Genomic DNA, 18187 nt, shown 5'->3' on the forward strand with positions numbered 1-18187 from the left:
CTTACCGTCTGCTCATCTCACGTTTCGATGGACTTTTAACCAATAAATCGACTAAATCCATGTCAATAAAGGATAAAAACCCTCCCCATGATGTAATTTTATGAATACTAATTTGATTTGAGTCGGGAGAAATGAAAACCCGCGAAAATTTGACTGGGTTGTCAAGGAGCCAGACGACGCTACCATATCGAGCTCTGTCAGCTGTTCTGGTGTTGCCGGCATCGAGGTCAAATTTTGACGGCAAATTTTCACATTTTTTTGAGTTTGTCATCACTTTTCATCCACATAGTAAGTTACTTTAGGTTTTCTTCTTGACTTTGGTGCACCGTTTCTCTGAGGCTAATTTTTTAAAAGGTGCTTTCAATTTTTTTTTTTGCTGTACGAACGGGCCCTGGTCCCAGGGGAGTCTAGCGTCCTGCCATAGTTTTGTATTGGGTTTCATCTCTACTACTTTTACGTTAGTTCTTTTCAAGGTTTTGTTCCAATCTCTTTCAAAGTGACCTTTTAGATAACAATTCCAAGTATGTCTGATTTTGATTTTCATAAGTTTTGCCTTGATAAATTATGCCGCATTTGTGGTTCAAGGCCCAAAAGTCAGTTGATGCCATCAGAGAAAAGAGCCCAAAGTTATGTAAACAGTATGTTGATCAAATTTCTTTTACATTTGGGATTGATGTTAGTTGTGATTATGTTGATGTACACCCGACACACATGTGTTATTTGTGTTACAGACGTTTATTTAATCAGGCTACTTTTTCTGCTGAAGCTTTTCTTAATTTATGGGGCCCTCATCCACGGGTAGGGGAATGCAATATCTGTTGTCAATTTAGAAATCAAAGCAAAGGGGGGCGTCCAAAAGAGTTAAAAGGGGGAGACCTGTGACAAAAAAACAGGATACATGTCGAGTGGCTTTGATTCAAAGCTGACTGAGGAAGGAAAAGCTCATCTCATGGAACAGGCCCAGAGATCTGAAAGTTTTGATTGGTCTGAACAATTTTCAGCCATGCCAGAGAGAGACACTAAGTGTAGTATTTGTCTGTCGATGTTTACTAACCCTATAGAAACACCATGTGAACACATCTTTTGTGGTAAATGTCTTACTAACACCTTTGTGACTGAAAACAGTTCATGTGTTCGTTGTCCATTCTGTAACCAATCTGTTTCATGTTTTTCTGTTCGTCCAGCTAAACGTTATTTTCTCAATGTTTTAAGTTCATTGCCATTGTTGTGTAATAAATGTAACCAAGTCTGTCCATCGTCCGCCAATATTGATCAGCATGTCTGTCAGCATCAGAATAAGCCCGCAAGTCCAATAAATAAAACAACTGCAAATGAAATCTTGGAGCGTCCTCTGGAGTTGCACTAACTCCAGAACTAGAAAAGTTGCAACTCATTTAGTGAAAACAAAACTTGCACAGTCAGATGATGGAAAAACTGCCGTCTACAAAACCGGTGGACCGGTAAGTGACTACTTTTATTGGTCTTTGATAAACTGATAGATACAATAGTAATTCCATTAAATATTCATGAAAGAGTTTTTGTGCTGTATTCTATTCAAACGATAGTCACTAGCATGTGTGTTCAGGTTCAGATTGTTTATTTCAGCATATTTGTACATTATCAAGGTGTGTTGATATGCTTCTTCCACTTTGATTGCCACAGTGAATCTCAAATGATTTTTCTGGGATTTGTTTTCCTTCAGAAACTTGTTGTTGTTCATAGGCCACAGCCGCGAGTATCCACTGATGTAGCAGCCAGGGTAACCATTAGGAAACGATCACAGTACCTGGAAGATCAAATGCAAACTATAAGAAAGAGATCAGCTGATACTCAGCAGTGTGATGAGTTACGTGTAGCTTCAAAGCAACGTAGAATTGATCGCTGTTTCAGAAACTTCCAAAAGTTGCCATCAGTGGAGAGGAAATGTTGGCAGTAAAAGCTGACCTTGGGATGTCCTGGAATAGTAACAGAAAACTGAAAAGGTTAGTCAAAACACACTAGCATTTTATACCTGCAAAAAATCACCTAGTTATTACATGTGTCAGAGCTTTGTGCCGTAGTGTTGTAACTGTGACAAATTAAAACGATTTGTGTTATGTCAATAACACTGCAGGTGGTTCAACCATTGGGGCATCAAAAGTGGTGGAGAGCTGAGAATGAGGAAAGAAAAAAAACTATCATTTATTTATTCGGAAGACCAACAGGAATAAAATCCCAATTACAGGCTCTGCTCTGCTCATTGGTGACAATCTGGTGGCAGAAAGGTTACCATTTATATTTCAAGAAGAAAAGGGAAAAGTGGTGAAACTTGCTCCATGTGTCTATGCCAATAACTTGATTCAGAAAGTCCTACAGCAGCTGGAAGAAAATGATGCGTAAGTAATTCATAAAACTACATTATATGGTTAATATAAAACACTTCGAATCACATATACATGTAAGTAGTTTATAGTTACAATACACTGCACATTATTAACAGTGTATTTTTGCTATCTGCTATTTTCCTAGGTTAAACCTCCTATCTTGGCATGATGGAAAGATTCCACAGAGTGAGATATGGTTGAAAGTGGGTGGAGACAAGGGTGGTGGCAGCTTCAAAGCAGTCTTCCAGATTGGTAATGTGGCCCATCCAAATGCTAAGCAAAATACCGTAGTATTTTGCCCATTTGAAAGTGGTGATTCAGTTACCAATCTGATGACAGCACTATCAAGATACCGTGAGCAACTGCAGAATCTAGAAAGCCTCACCTGGAAGTAAGTAGAAACTTTAGATATAGATGACGATGAAATACTGACTGGCATAAAGTTGACTAAAGTTAAGGACAAATATTTCTTTTCCTATTCGCCTCTTTTTTGTAACAGAGGGAAGACCTTCAGACTGTTCTCATTTGGCGATTATGAGTACCTGGGTAAAATGTATGGGCTCAGTGGAGCGAGTGGCAGACATTTTTGCCTATGGTGTCTTGTTACCCAGGAGGACTCACAGCAGCCAAGGAAACAGAGATTCTCTCAGCCAAGATCACTGCAAGGACTGTCGAAGGACCACAATGAATTCATGACAACTGGACATGGCAAACTATCAAATGCAAAGCACTACAATAATGTGATTAATGAAGTAATATTCAATATCCCAATAACACAGGTAATTATTTATACATGATACACTGGTTGACTTCTACTCATATAATAGCAAAATGAACAAACATGCCCGTACCCTGATCAGCACTATCTGATCACTTAGTATATGGACAGACTTGCTTTAATAATAGCTTTATGAAAATCTTTTGTGAAAAAATCTTTCAATATTAATACATTACCTATATAAAATCCTGCTCCACTGGATATGGAAAGTGCAAGCTTCAGTGCTGCCTGACATCACACCTGAAAAAAGATTATTGATACTGAAGTCAGCATAATTATTCATATTTATCAGAGTCAGACAGTGATTGGCTTACATTGTTTTCCACACTATACTATCCACATCACCACTGTCTTATTTCATGTTTCTTTATCAATACATAGGTGTGCGTACCAAGCCTACACCTCGATCTTGGCATCTATCTGAGGTTTTACAACATGTTTGAAAACACAGTGGATGACCTGGACAAGAAGATTAATGCCAATGGTCAGCTGGTAAAAGTGCTTGATGAAACACTGCAAAAGATTAATGTACATCGTCAAGCGTACCACGGAAGATCTTTTGTCGGAAATCATGTTCACAAATGTTTGCAGGTTAGATAACTATCTAGGAACATTATACTAAGACTAATGTAAAGAGATTTCCAGGACTGTTGTCTGCCTGTCTATTGCAAAAACATATATATGTACTGTAAGTTACATACTATACATCAATAATACCACAACACCACGAGTTAGCACTGGTGAGGGAACACTGAGACACACAAATTGAGGATGAAAAGAGGCGATAGAATGAAAAAGTAACTGAAAAGGTCAATTATGACAAATTAATACAAAGATAAACAGATGCAGTGGAATGAGAAATAGTGATTGATGGGACAGGAGAGGCTTAATGGATGCACAACGAAAGAAAGCTACAGAGTGAGATATTTACTTACCTGACACAACACAGCACCAGATGATTGAAAGGGAAATTCACCAAGGCTGATTTTTACATATGTGCTAGCTTTAGAGTCACTTCTTCCAGAAAACCCATTTACACCTTTATAACTCGCAAGATGTTTTACAAAGTGGATAAAAATAGTGGTGGCAGTTGCAGTTAAGGGCTTCATCAGCTTATTGTACTTTGAATCGTGGGAAAAGGTGCCAACCTTGGTGTTTCATCGCCTGATATGGCAAGGACCATCTTCAGATAGGTATGGCATTGTCATTCACATTCACACCAGGTTGTATGTACCGGTATTGCATAACTATTGTTTATGTTATGCAAATAGGCACAGCCTTGTGTGAGCATGAGTGAGGAGACAATGCCATACGCATCAGCTAATCAGAGGGTCCCTGCCACTCATTTGATGAAAGTGCCAAGCTTGTCGCTTTCTCCCCAATATTCAAACTGCAACACCTGCCATTATTTTTGTCCATTTTTGTGAAAAAACATGCAAGTTATGAATGATGAAAACGGCTTTTCCGGAATAAGCGATCCCAAAGCTAGCACATATGTAAAAATCAGCCTTGGTGAACTTCTCATTGAAGCTTGAAAAACTCTAGTCTAACCCTTTTCTCCATAACCAAATCTCTTCTTATGCAGGATGGTAACATAGATGCCCTCACTACTTCTGTAATAGACAAAGTGGAAAGCATTAGTCCTGAATTCTCCTCAGAAGCCCCATCATCTGTGATAAGTTTAATAGTTTGTTCAAACTATTTGCCAAGTGCCATGTAGGATATAGCAGATCTGATTACATGGATACTGAAGAGATAGATGAATTAGGTGTGTTTATATGGAATGAAACATAGCTGAAGCACACAGGTTCAGACAAATGTCATTCCAAATTTTTTTAGATTGTACATGTATTTGATACCTCATCCAAGTAGTACACAAATTTAGACTTAACTGCTTTTCACTTTCAAGTTCCCACAAACATATAACTGTAAATTGTAGGATGTTTAGCCTGTTTAATCACTCTCATAGATTTCAATTTAACAGAAATCACATAAACAATATTAATATTAACCCTAGAAAAAACTACACCTGCTCAAAATATAAACCAATGAAATTCTCATTTTTTTCAGAAACAAATATTGACAAGCTGATGGAATTCTACAGACACGAGTTTCCAAACGCAAAGGTTTCTCCAAAGATGCACATCCTCGAGGACCACACTGTTCCCTGGATCCGTACATGGGGTTTGGGTGTGGTTTCCATGGAGAACAGGGAGGGGAGCATGTACATGCTGATCTCAACAACATCAGGTTCAATATCAGGGGCTAAAAGATGACTTAGACATTGCAAAAAGTGTCATGAAAGAGCACTGGGTGGAAGTTTCACCTGCAACATACAAACACAAGCCAGAACCAGTACACCGGAAATCAGCAGCCAGATAAAAGAAAAGACACCAGCTTGGTCTGTTTTGTATAGGCGGACAGATACTGTAAATTTAAATAAATCTTTAACATTTTGTTCTTTGTATCAACTCTATTTTTTCATTATGGTCCTCAAACGATGTTGGATTACTAAATATTCGACAACACAAATGTGAGTAAAGAACATTGTAATCGTTGACAACTGAATTACAGTTGGGATTAAAATCAATTTTATAAAAATACCTTCTATGTGCAAATTTTATTGACAAACTCGATGTATTATATTAAAAGAAGAAACTAAGGATCATACATTTGGCAAAAATATCAATAAAAATCATCAAATTGCAGCTGCTGTCCCTGTAAGAGTTTTGGATCTTGAAATATGGTTTTACTGTAAATAAATAATGACTTACCTTTCCCGTGCATATGTCTTCCTAGTAGATGTCTTCCCAGTAGATGTCTTCCCAGTAGATGTCTTCCTAGTAGATGTCTTCCCAGTAGATGTCTTCCTAGTAGATTTCATCCTACATGTCATTCTATGGATTAGAAAATTAAATCGGTATATCATATCCAAATTGGTGTTACATGTACAAATTCACATACAATGTATTTTAACCCTATCATTATCATTGTCAACTTTTCACAGCTTCCACAGTATAGTCTGCTAATCATCTGCTGTACTTTAAATTAGATATGAATAACAACTTATCAATAACTTTTTATGGTAATCTAAATTCAGTGTCATATTACATATCTTGTGTCCAGGGAAAGTCAATGTTAGTTAAAATGACAGAAAATATGAAGCAAAATGCATGGAAATTTAGGTGGGGAAATGTGCCACTGGCTGCCAAATTTAAAGATGAGTCAGTAACTTCAATCAACTTAGACCCGCGATTTGCATAACAATCCTTCCTAATAGAGCAAAATTCCGACCAGTTGTTCAAAGCTGTTAGGTTCACACTGAAATGTACTCGTGTATCAAACCCTTTGTGTATAACTTATAACAAAAATAATCACAAATTCACTACCATACTCGCTACGATCTATCATGAAGTTAATGTTTCATCGTGCACACGCAGCCTCGATTGCTACCATGTACGTGGGATATGATCGATCATGGAGGTAGTAGCCATCACAAGCCAAACATTGCATTGGCGACGGCTGTACTGCATTTTGAGCGCCAAATAAACCATAACAGTGATAAAACGACTAATTTTAATTTTCAAACGCTGAGTAGAGTACAAAGTAATGCTACACAATCTTAATGACAGGCACCTTTCACTGAATCCTTCACAGTTTTTTCCGTTACCGTTGAAAGTTCACTTCCGGTTTGGTTCGGTATGTACGAGAACGTCGATGTCGTGACCCCGTGTCGATCATGTGTCGATGACGACGTCATTGGCCTCGGTCATGATAACTACATGCGATAAAGAACTATTCTGTACCAAAATAGGAGGCCGATATGCTTTAAATCTATAAAAATCAACCGTCTAACGAGATAAGGTGAAGCACGAACGTTCAGAAAAGACTTCAGACCCACCAACTTACCTGAATTATACGCCAACTTCGACAAGTTGATACGGCGAAGAAAAAAATTAGCCGCGCATTTGGCTGGTTGAGGCATAAACAGTCGGATATACACTTCCAAAATCACGGCAAGTCAGTCTTCAAAAAACTCAAGAATATAATATTACTCATGTAAGAATTCGTAGAATTTCCAAAAATTCGAAAATGTGACCGTTAAACCATTGTTGCTCGGTAAAATCGATATCAAACGCGATTTTTCCTCCGTTTTCTCTCGACAGCAAGCGAACATGTGTGTCGACATGATTATGTATTCTAATAACCTTTGACATGTACAGAAAGTTTTATTTCATTGGATAAAGTAAGGGGAGGGAAGCGTTGCTAAGGATGGTTGTTAAGCTATTTGCATATGATGGAAGGCTTCAAACGCGCATCGCTTGCGCATGCGCACAACTCAATGCACGCTCAAACATACGTGGTCAGTGTCATCAATATCTGCAGGCAGCTGTAAAATACCATCAATAGAGTCCATATTCAGTTCTTGTATTACCATATGGCAAATCTGCGCATCATTCAGGAGGTTATAAAACCACTTGTTGGCACGGTATGAGGTTTTCACTTGGTTGGTGACGTTCTTGTATTTTAGCAGATTTCTGTAGTACACTGCAGTACCAGCATCAGCTGCACTCTCTTTAAAGTATGTCAGTTTGTGTATAGCCTGGAATATAGATGAGATTTAGTTAATTTGTGAGCTATCGTGTCATTTGTGAAAGCTGTTTCTCACTTTTGTTTATTCTACAGTCCAGTATGGATGCAAAAACTAACACCATCATCATATTATTGAAGCATATATAATAACACAGTCATGTTACTAACCAAACAATATATAATAACACATGAACTGATGTACACAATTATGTTATATGAACTGACATTTATTCCATACAAAAACTTATTCATTTGTATATTTGCTACTGTAAATAACAAACATTTCAGCTGTACCTCCATAAAATTCATTTCCCGATGGAAATCTTCACATTTTGGAATAATTCCCTGCAGTCTGCGAAGCGAGGTCCCTGCATCAGCCATGGCACGTTTAGCACTTTGTGCTCTTTCATCTGTGAGCCTGTCACCTCCTAAAAGTCAAAATGTATGGGTGAAATTATTCATCATCTGTTATTAATATATTTTCTCAGACAAGTACTATGACAAGTATGATTATGACAAGTACACTGCCTTTGGCAATCACATCCAAGTTGTTCTAAGCAAGTCATTATCATTACAATTTACATGCAACTTTTTATTAAAAAGCTTCGTGCTTTTCCGATTATGTTGTGTGTGTGTTTATTGTGTCTGTGTGTTGTTTGCTCCACGCACACTGTGTTGCTCGATCACAGAATAGTAACATCAAACTCGGTTAGTATGACCAACCCTTTTGGGTTGGAAGCGCTGGCAGAGTGGTTTTGTGCAAAGCTTAGCAGCTAGGCGATGTTGCCGTGAGTGTGTGTTGGTTCGAGTTCCATTTGGATTATAGTAAAAATTTATATTACTATAATAGCAACTGCTCGAAACACTGAAGCCTATACTGACTCAATCTGGTATGCTGTCTAATGTTGAAACATACACATATTTCGTGCTGATGATAATGCCTTTAGTACGTCCTTACCAAAAAATATTGGTTCGGCAACTTCAACGTCTCCATCTAAACTTATGAAAGTTGGTACATACTTCTGAGATAGAATTTTCATCAGTTTTATCATATCTTTTGATTTAGTTTCATTGATATCAAACAATCCTAATGGATACTGAAATAAAAATAAAATTCAATAGGTCTTTACATAGGAAATAAAAGCATGCTCAGGGTTCTCCCCAGAGCACTATAGAATAGTGGCTTCCACTCTTTAATTTCTGGCAAACAATAGAAACTCTGTACCGTGGCAATAACATGTATTGTTATGCAAATTAGCCACTACTCTATAATTTTTCCGGAGGAGAACCCTGATGCTGTTAACGAAATGCAGGGTAAGTAGCACGTCACACATGTAACTATCTACACAGCACCCGTTTACACCTCTATTTTAGTTACGCAGCTCCGGCTCTACATATTATGTTGCGTGATGTAAAACTATAAGAACTATGGTAAAAGTGTGTACACACAGAAGAAAAGTTCACTAAAATGCGCTAATACATACATCTATACATGTATCATAAATCTGATTAAAATCACGTGCAGTTATGTGATCGGTATTTTTGCCCTTATTATTGTCATCGCTTACTTCTGCGAGGCCATGCACAAGTAAACGACCACAACAATAAAGGCAAAAATACCGAATACATCACCACAGCTGATTTTAATCAGATTGATGATACATGTAAGTTGATTAAGCATGAAGTGTATTGTGACACTGTGTAGCTCTTACTTGGAGTATGGTGCAGATTTCTTACAAGACAATGACTTTGCATGACAAGCATGTCTAGCATATGCCATTGACATTTGGTAATAAAAAGAGGCAGATTCCTCATGGACAGACAATGCAAGTTTAGTTCTTATTAAGTGATCTACTGCAGTTTGACCCCATAGGATGGGAAGCACGCACATGCCAGCAAATACAAATTAAAGCATAATTGGTTGCGCCACTATGCTGAGTATACCACCACCATAATTATAAGATTACTATAATGTACTGCAAATGGCATTTCTGAAATCATAACTACTTATCCTTCCGCTGAGCCATGGCATCCTGTAAAAATATAAACAAGGAAGAACAGTTTAACAAATACATACAAAAAAACTTGGTTTAAAATATCAAGTGTGTGTATATATACATGTATATAGATGTATATAGGTTATACCTGTGTTGATTTTTGGGCCATAACATCTGAATACAAATGTGGCAACATCTTTGCACATATAGAAGAGAACTCTGCTTGCAATGCAGGGACATTTTCAACTCCAATTTTGCCTACAATATATGCTATCTCTTCCTCAAGTAACTTCTGGTCATCTGGCGATGGCAAATAGTCTGAGTAATTCACATCCAAGACGTTTTTTTGAGGACCTGAGTTATCTTTGTTGGATGTAACTCTATCTACACACAAAATTAGCATGAACAGATGAAGGTCTTGAGTATCAGTAGACCCCATGTAGGTAGGAATTATCCTCTTATCCCAATTATCTCCAGCAAGGGAAAACTTGTTCACAGATTCTGTAGTTGCCGCTGTACACTTTGCATTGAGGTATTCAATGTTATCTGCTGTTATGGTGTGGTCACTTACGTTGACTGGAAAGCCGTTCTCAACAAGTGTCACTAGTGTGGTGATGTTAGTTGCAGAAGGCCCAGATATAATAATTTCTCTTAAAGTGGTTCTTGGCAGGGACAGTAATAGATGCTTTGTGAGAGTGACTGGACCAGCTTGAAGAGCTTGCCTAAGCGCTTTCACCAGTTGTATTTCGGCGACATTGGCTTGCCAGGTATTCAGCAGACACTCAGCGTCATCAGTTTCAACTGCACTGAGAAGCTTCACCTTAACGTCAACATTACTTGGACTAACGCTGTACCCCATACTTCCAATTCGTCTATGAGACTGAACAGAATTCTTTTTAGTAAGATTAACATTTACAGGGAATTATCACATGAATTTCTTCTACTAGGTTTGTCAACCTGTGGTATATACAGTGTACATTAAAAATCTTTCACAAAAATTGCTGAGAGTCAGAGTGAGTGCAATCTAATCAAGTCACAATAGCTATGAATCTATGATTGTAAAGTTTTAAGGGACTTTATACCAAATTACAAAGCTATCAAACAAATAATTTTGAGATAAAGTTTTCTTGACCAAAAATGACAATATTATCTTAAAAATACAATTTTTTATATTTCAGGACAATTTCCACATATCTAATTATTGTCATCTCTGTACGTCTGTGTACCAAATATAAAAGCTGTCTGTCAAGGAGCTTTAAAAAAGAAATACTGTTTAAGATTTTTGACCAACAATGACAATATTGCTCCAAAATAGTAATTATCCCATTTTGTCATAATTTCAACAAATTAGGAGAGTAACACCCTAGCAAAGATCCAACTCAAGTTTGAGAGCGATTGAACTGGCGGTTTCAGAGAAGAATTATTATTATTGAAAATGAGAAAAATCACCAAAAAATTCAGTAAAAATACCAAATTAAACATATCGTCACAATGTTCATAAAACTGTATAAGGTTTACCTAAGGTACTTGCACACACATTTTTAAAGCAATCAAAACAGCGGTTCTCGAGATATAATTCTTAACCATTTTCGCATTTTGTAAGCTCATTTGCATAATTTTGGCAATGCAGACTTCATTTGAACAAAATCCCATCTATAGCCCAGGATGCATCCACACACCAAATACCAAGCTGAAACGTGCAGCGGTTTGCGTGTTTTTGATGTTGACGGGCATACTGTACGTACACACATACATACATACATACATACATATGTACATACATACATACATACATACATACATACATACATACATACATACATACATACATACATACATACACACATACATACAGACGCCATCGACTTCAGCTTATACGATAAACTCACATTGGTATAACCAATGTGAGCAAATGAAACGAATCCGCGAGCTGATTACGGATCTTTTGGTGATGTTGAATGTAATTGAAAAAGAGAGGTAAATTTCAGTGTTCATGTTTGATAAAACCTCAAACTATCGACACCGACGCCAGCCTGTACTACACCGTGTGTGTACAAAGCACCGGCAGTCATTGTAACACAGTACACACAACGCGATATCGGTCGACCTGAAATTTGACACTGTGATCGACGTAGCGTTTCAAAAGTATGAAAAGTGATACCAAGTTATTTTTTGTTTATTTAGATTTGATGTAAACCTCCCAAAACCAACAGACAAAGTCTTATTGTTACGCAGAAAATCTAAGTTTTCAAACGTTGACTTTCTCTTTTGCCATGCACACAACCACGGCCCCTCCACAAAACGCGATGTTCATTGACTTGAATATTGGCACCGCGGATCGTGATCGACCATGGATGGATGACATAGCGTTTCAAAGTATGAAAAATGAGACTCAGTAACTTTTGGTCGCTTTAGATTTGATCAAAAACCTACCAAACCCATCAGACAAGGCCCACTCTTACGCAGAAAACCAAAGCTATCAAGCGTCAACTTTCTCTTCCGCGTTTGAGCGAAACAAATGTCGGCTTCATTCGGAAATGGTCGGCTATTCGCGGGCATAACGTAATTGTATATTAGTCCAATTTTCGGCTATACCCGAGGTGAAGGTCGGAATAATTTGGCTTGTGATAAGGCAAGCAAGGCTGGCCTCGAGAGCGATTCCCAGTATGAGTACAACACGTTCGCTGATAGCGGCACTGCAATGATAGCAACAAGTTCACCGCGTAATTGCTAGACTACATGATATAGCCACATCGGCACTTCTGCAATATTATCTCCGGCTTGCAAGACCACCAAAAAATCAAAATATTGTTATCAAAACCAGAATTTCCGGGCCAGAGAGCGAAACAGTGCTGAAAAGTAGCCGGCCAAAATACTAAAGTAGCTGGTCAATTTCGCCGGCATCCGGCTAAAAATGAACATGCTGCTTGCCCTTCAAAGTTCACTAAAAACTTATCAGTGCAAACTGTAGTACATACCTCTCTTATTCTCTTGATGTTGGCATACCTTTTTGTGTAACTCTGTCTTTCCTTGGGACACTACCCTTTCCGTATTTTTTCAGCACCTAATAAACATCTCCAGGGGACCTGCAACTTGCAAGGATATAATTATAAATAAAAGAGTTCAAAATCTTACCGTGAAAAATCAAATATCTAAACACAGATGACGAATCATCATATTTCATGTGACAAAAATGACAATGAATAATCATATTAATCTGACAATCCATTGGCACTCATATTTGAATCAGAGAATAGCATTTCCATGGCTACAAAGGCTTGATATCATTGGATTCCCACTGCACTGAGCAATCAAACATTATCCCACAGCAGATAGACTGTTAAGCCATGGATGAAAGATTGACTCTTTTTACATCCATGGTCATACAATAATTTAAAATGTGCATGTTGAAAATAAGACCACATTTCATTTGCAACAGAAATTGTACTAATTTAGAAAGTTAGAAGGGAAGTGATGCAAAATAAAATGACATATCATGTTTATGTAAGATCAGAATTATTCTCATGTTTACTTAAATGCAGATGAGCTGCAACTTTTGACATTATTTTTTTGATTTTTATATTTAGATTAAGGGGACAAAGACAAAGAATTTTGTTTCATACGAGATACTACTTATATTGTTTGACATGTTGAAAGATACTGAATGAATGGGTGACCATGCATATATTCGACCCCGATTTTAGACAAATTAAATGAAACCATGGCGAAAATGAATTAATGGTCATGACCATTAATTCATTTTCGTCATGGTTTCATGTATTGTGTCTAAAACCGGGGTTGAATATATGCATGGTTACCCATTCAATCAGTATCTTTCAACATGTCAAACAATATAAGTAGTATCTCGTATCAAACAAAATTCATGAAAAATGGCCGATTTTGTCCCTTTAAAATCAGTTCATAGCAATGTTCTGCGTAACTCAGAGATGTTTACTCTAGTGTTATTATCCACCGAATTGGACTGCATGAGGAGATTTTCCTAAGACAAATAATAAATGGGTGCTGCACCCAAATATGGCCGCCTCCATGCAACTACATGATTAACAGCATAAATGGTGGATGTACACATTTAAATCTTTACAAATACAACATGGTGCAACCCACTGAAAGGAAGGGAAAGGGATCCACTCCACTTAGACAAAAATTCTTGTTTTCACCTATTATGGCAAGAATTTTAAAATGGCGGGAAATTTGAAATTAACAAAGATGCGCTCATTTCTTGTCTATTCTGCCACAAGCAAATGCTGTTGAGGCACAGTTGATGACTATATCATTCAATTTGTAGATGGCAATGAATATCTGAAGAAATTGAAGGTACTTTGAGGTTGGACAAATTTCTCAGAGTTGCAGCTCACAGACCTTTATAGCCCCACTGGCAGTATCTTTAAGCATTATTTTATTACTTAACTTTCAAGTCAAATGAGTTTGTGAGAATGTATAAGGTGGTGCGTAGAAGCTGGGTAGAAAGGACTGATGTAGGGTAGAACTGTGTGCATGTGACATGACCAATAATATAAATAACACAGAAAGGCACCTTATTGTACGAAAGTCCTCCCCTTTCACTTGTAGAAATAAGGAGAAATGAAATGACTTTGGCTTGATCAATCAGCAACGGGGTTTTAAAAATTGGTAGTATGCGTTTTTTTACTCTGTTCTGTTTAAGAAAATGCCTGAGTTTTCAACGATGCATTTGTTGTTAAAATCAAGATGGCGTCCACAATAGGTCGGCAATTCGTTTTTTGAACGACAAAAATTGCCAACCAACATTGCCAATCACTGAACATTAAATTTACGGTATTTTATGAATGGTGAGACACTTACTTTGATGTTTTTTTCTTCCGAAATGATGATTAAGGGGATAGTGATTTTGTTTGTATCTTTGTTTATCCGTTTTAAGACTTAGGGGTACAGTCGCGTACAGTTGTCTAGCAGCGATTCCTTGTAAGCTCAATCTATTTTGGAGGCCAAAAAGAAATGATTTTTTTTTATAAAAATGTGAAAGAATTTTGAGGCTCCCATCTCAACATCAAAACGTTTATGTTACAATATATTTTGGTCTTGACAAGTTTATCCAGCAAAATCGCTGTAGTGAATATCACCATACATTCTGGTCATTTTAGTAAAAACTAGCATATTTTTCATGCAAATTCACTTTTTTGTCACCTTTAAGGTGTCAGAGATTCACAAATATTTTGTAATTGATATGTTTACCGGCAACGCGGTTTGGAGCAAAGAAACAGGAGCTGTTTCCAGACCAGTGGGTGGAGGGACGGTGATTCACTACACATTGTATCTATGAGGAAACGATTAAATCTTATTTTTCAATACAGAACTAGCCACATCTATGTATTTATAAAGCTTGATTATTGACATTAATGTACTTAATAAGACTGAGCTGGTTACTATTGTATGTGTGTGCAAGAAATTTGGTTTTTCGAATATCACCAGAATGTTGATGCACTATACACTGACTTACATTCCGCTCTCTGTAAAATCCGCAGAACAGATATTTTTACATACATCACAAGTTAAATCTGTGCTTTTGGAAATGTTTCACAATTAATATAAATGTACATGGTGAGAATAGCATTTGAAAGCAGATGCAAACAAGAAATACGCTATTGGACTTTCAACCAAGTGATTGCATATATTTCTAAAGGTTTAAGGTATTCTTTGAAAGTTCAAAGGTTTAATAAGAAATTTTACGTCAATTATTAATCAAACATCAAATCAGATTGTGACACAAAGGACAAATGAAAGTTGGGGAAATCTTTTTCTTGAAAATACTTTTGAAGGGTGATTATTCTACATTTTCGAAACACCAACGAACACTCCAACCCTACTCCCCCCTATAATTTCTGTTCAGTCCCTCGTCACGAAAAGGTCACATTAGCATAAAGTTGCCTGGGAATTATATGTTCATTGTTCATTTGAAATTATCAGGAATATCGATGATTTAACCAACACAAGCGTTAGACATTTTTGCAAGATAAAGACATTGCTGACACGTTTTATACGAGGAGTAGTAGACGTATGCACAGTCCCTCGTGACCTATTCAGCTCTTGGACTATTTGCCCCATAGACGTGTGTACATAAGCGAGAAACAACCCGGTAGTTCTCGCTTATGTACACTCGTCTTTGGGGCGAATAGTCCCTGAGCTGAATAGCTCACGAGGGACTGTGACGTATGTAAGACATTTGGGCTGGTTAAGAATAAGAGGACAACTATACATACCTGGTATACTGTACACGACCGCCGTCCAGCTGATGCAGGACTCAGCGGCGATCGAGGCCTTAAAGTGCGTGTCGACCTTTCGCTTGTGCGGAAGAGTTGCTCTCTTCCGTCCAAATTGCTAAAATGGGTTGTCGAGTTCCGTCCCGATTGGACGGAGAATAAACTTGCTGCTTGTCATGTCGAACCATTGAGCTTTTGGCAGTAGCTCTATCTGTACAAATGACACGATCGACGACTCACCAGTTGCACTAGATTAAAACGTACAGCGTAGTCGTCGAGATGGTCCAGGATTTCAAGGGTAGACTCTGTAGACATTCCTAAACACGGGCGGGACATGTCAGTAAACGTTAAAAGATGAACGACTGGAGATTTTGATTGTTGTAGGCGATACATGTAAGCGACGCCAAGCTAACATATGGGGTCTTCTGATTGACCTTTGACCAATATGACTTACGGCTCCATAGGTTTTCAAATATTCACGAAACGAACTGCGAAGAATTTGATGATAACTATCATTTTTTTATTCAATCTTGAAGAAAATGTTATTTTTTCGCTCTCGTTAAACAAGAATATTGCTTACTTAGCCCTATCTTTGTCTTACGCCAGATAAATGTACAAACTCAAGGGCAGCGGGCTAGATGGCAAAGTTTCGCTGTGCTATCAGACTTCGGCTGATAATCTGCTTGTAATCGGCTTATTATCTATTTACGCAATATTTTATCCTCATGAATATTCCGTGTTACGCACACAGACGTGCCAAACCCGTGCACTGAACAGGTGCAGCCAACGGAGCTATTCGTCGAAAAAGCTGTTCCCAGGCGATTTTTGAGGGCAGGGAAATTTTAATTTTGCTCGGGCAGGGAACATGTTTTTAAGTGGCAGGGGAGCAAATTTTAGTGTTTATTTTCTAGGGCAGGGCAGATATCGGTTGATTGTCCTGGGGACAGGACTTGGCAAAAAACGAGGAGAGGGAAAGCTACTTCTAAAACGGGGACAGGGGAAGTTGAGCCATGAGTTTCCGGGGATTGTGACACAGGACAAGTACTTATAACTTTTCATGTCTGCAGGGGAAAAGGAATGACACAATTTTGAGGGGACTTTTTTCCAGGTCATTGCGAATTGGCAACTTTTTTCAGCACAGGGCAGGGGAGCTTCAAAAATTCATGGTAGGGAGGGAAGCAGGCAAAAATAAGTTGGGAGTGGGTAAAAATGAAGTTTGAATGCGGGAGGGTAGGTCGAAAAAGTTTTAAAGGAAGGGCAAATTGTGAATTAATTACCCTCTTGACTTAAAATTAGTCAGTTCACATAGCTTGTCGTGCACAATATATCTTATCATTAACATAAGTAAGGACCCTTTAAAAGTGAATTGTTCGTTGGCTGAACCTGACTGAACCGGATATTTGGTGAGGTCTTTTTCAAAATAGTAAAAAATAGCAGCAATTAGGCCTAAATAAAACTTTGGGTAAGGCCTATAATCGTGTGTCAGTCATACTACAGATGTACCAAACGACTGAAGACAGTATTTCCGAACAAAAAACAAACAAAAAAAAACGGGGATGTCAAGGAGAGTCGATAACTTAATTTTAAATTATTCATGGTCGTTGCTCACTGTTGATTAATTCGTTGAAAGTATCGCGTCTCCCGACTATGATTTAACATACTCTCTTTCTTTCTTTTTCTTTTTTTGTCGATCGATAAAAGTACTTTAATCTTCAGTATTCCATCCTCATTTATAACCGATGTAATATCCAAACCTACTTTATTTAGTTTCTGACGAAAATACAAGGGCGTGTCCCATGCACCAACGTGGTGCAATATGTTTTGCGACATTGAAGAACTATTGTAGTTCGGCCGTGCTCAACCAGGTTGCTCCAGAAGTAAGGGTGTCACAACAAGGTCTAGGCGAAAAGATAACGGATCAGTCGCAGGAAACACGGTTTTTGGATATCGTATCAGTTTATTTCAATTTCTGAATAAGCTTTGAAATCAGCCTGGTATAATAACTATCAACCTGCAGCCCCCCCCCCCATGATGGGAAAAGCGAAATACAAGCACTGTTTTTATGATATTCATCGTCATCGGGTCATGGTCGCGACTTCACATGCGGAACTGATCAGCTCGGTGTTCACCACAACTTGACATGGGATTTGATGGAGCACGGAGGTACCGGTAAATGCGTTAGGGACTGGTCAGTTTCTT

The 18187-nt window shown here is 37.9% G+C and overlaps 1 protein-coding gene across 1 annotated transcript; it reads left to right on the forward strand.

Moving 5' to 3' along the window:
• Positions 1 to 2242: 2242 nt before the first annotated feature.
• On the forward strand, positions 2243 to 5925 carry LOC139129812 (uncharacterized). The gene is made up of 6 exons (XM_070695492.1): positions 2243 to 2375; positions 2509 to 2754; positions 2863 to 3142; positions 3523 to 3732; positions 4727 to 4909; positions 5212 to 5925. The coding sequence occupies exons 2-5, from the start codon at positions 2696 to 2698 to the stop codon at positions 4859 to 4861; spliced, it is 684 nt and encodes a 227-aa protein (XP_070551593.1). The 5' UTR covers positions 2243 to 2375; positions 2509 to 2695; the 3' UTR covers positions 4862 to 4909; positions 5212 to 5925.
• The last annotated feature ends 12262 nt before the right edge of the window (positions 5926 to 18187 follow it).

Source organism: Ptychodera flava, chromosome 3 (assembly GCF_041260155.1).
Source record: "Ptychodera flava strain L36383 chromosome 3, AS_Pfla_20210202, whole genome shotgun sequence".
Lineage (NCBI taxonomy): Eukaryota > Metazoa > Hemichordata > Enteropneusta > Ptychoderidae > Ptychodera > Ptychodera flava.

What these genes read in the sequence shown, in the direction of transcription:
- LOC139129812 (XM_070695492.1), top strand. Translation starts at nt 2,696, where the DNA reads ATGACAGCACTATCAAGATACCGTGAGCAACTGCAGAATCTAGAAAGC. An exon ending in TCAATATCCCAATAACACAG is followed by an intron (nt 3,143 to 3,522) that starts GTAATTATTTAT and finishes ATCAATACATAG; the next exon opens with GTGTGCGTACCAAGCCTACA. An exon ending in ATGTTCACAAATGTTTGCAG is followed by an intron (nt 3,733 to 4,726) that starts GTTAGATAACTA and finishes CTTCTTATGCAG; the next exon opens with GATGGTAACATAGATGCCCT.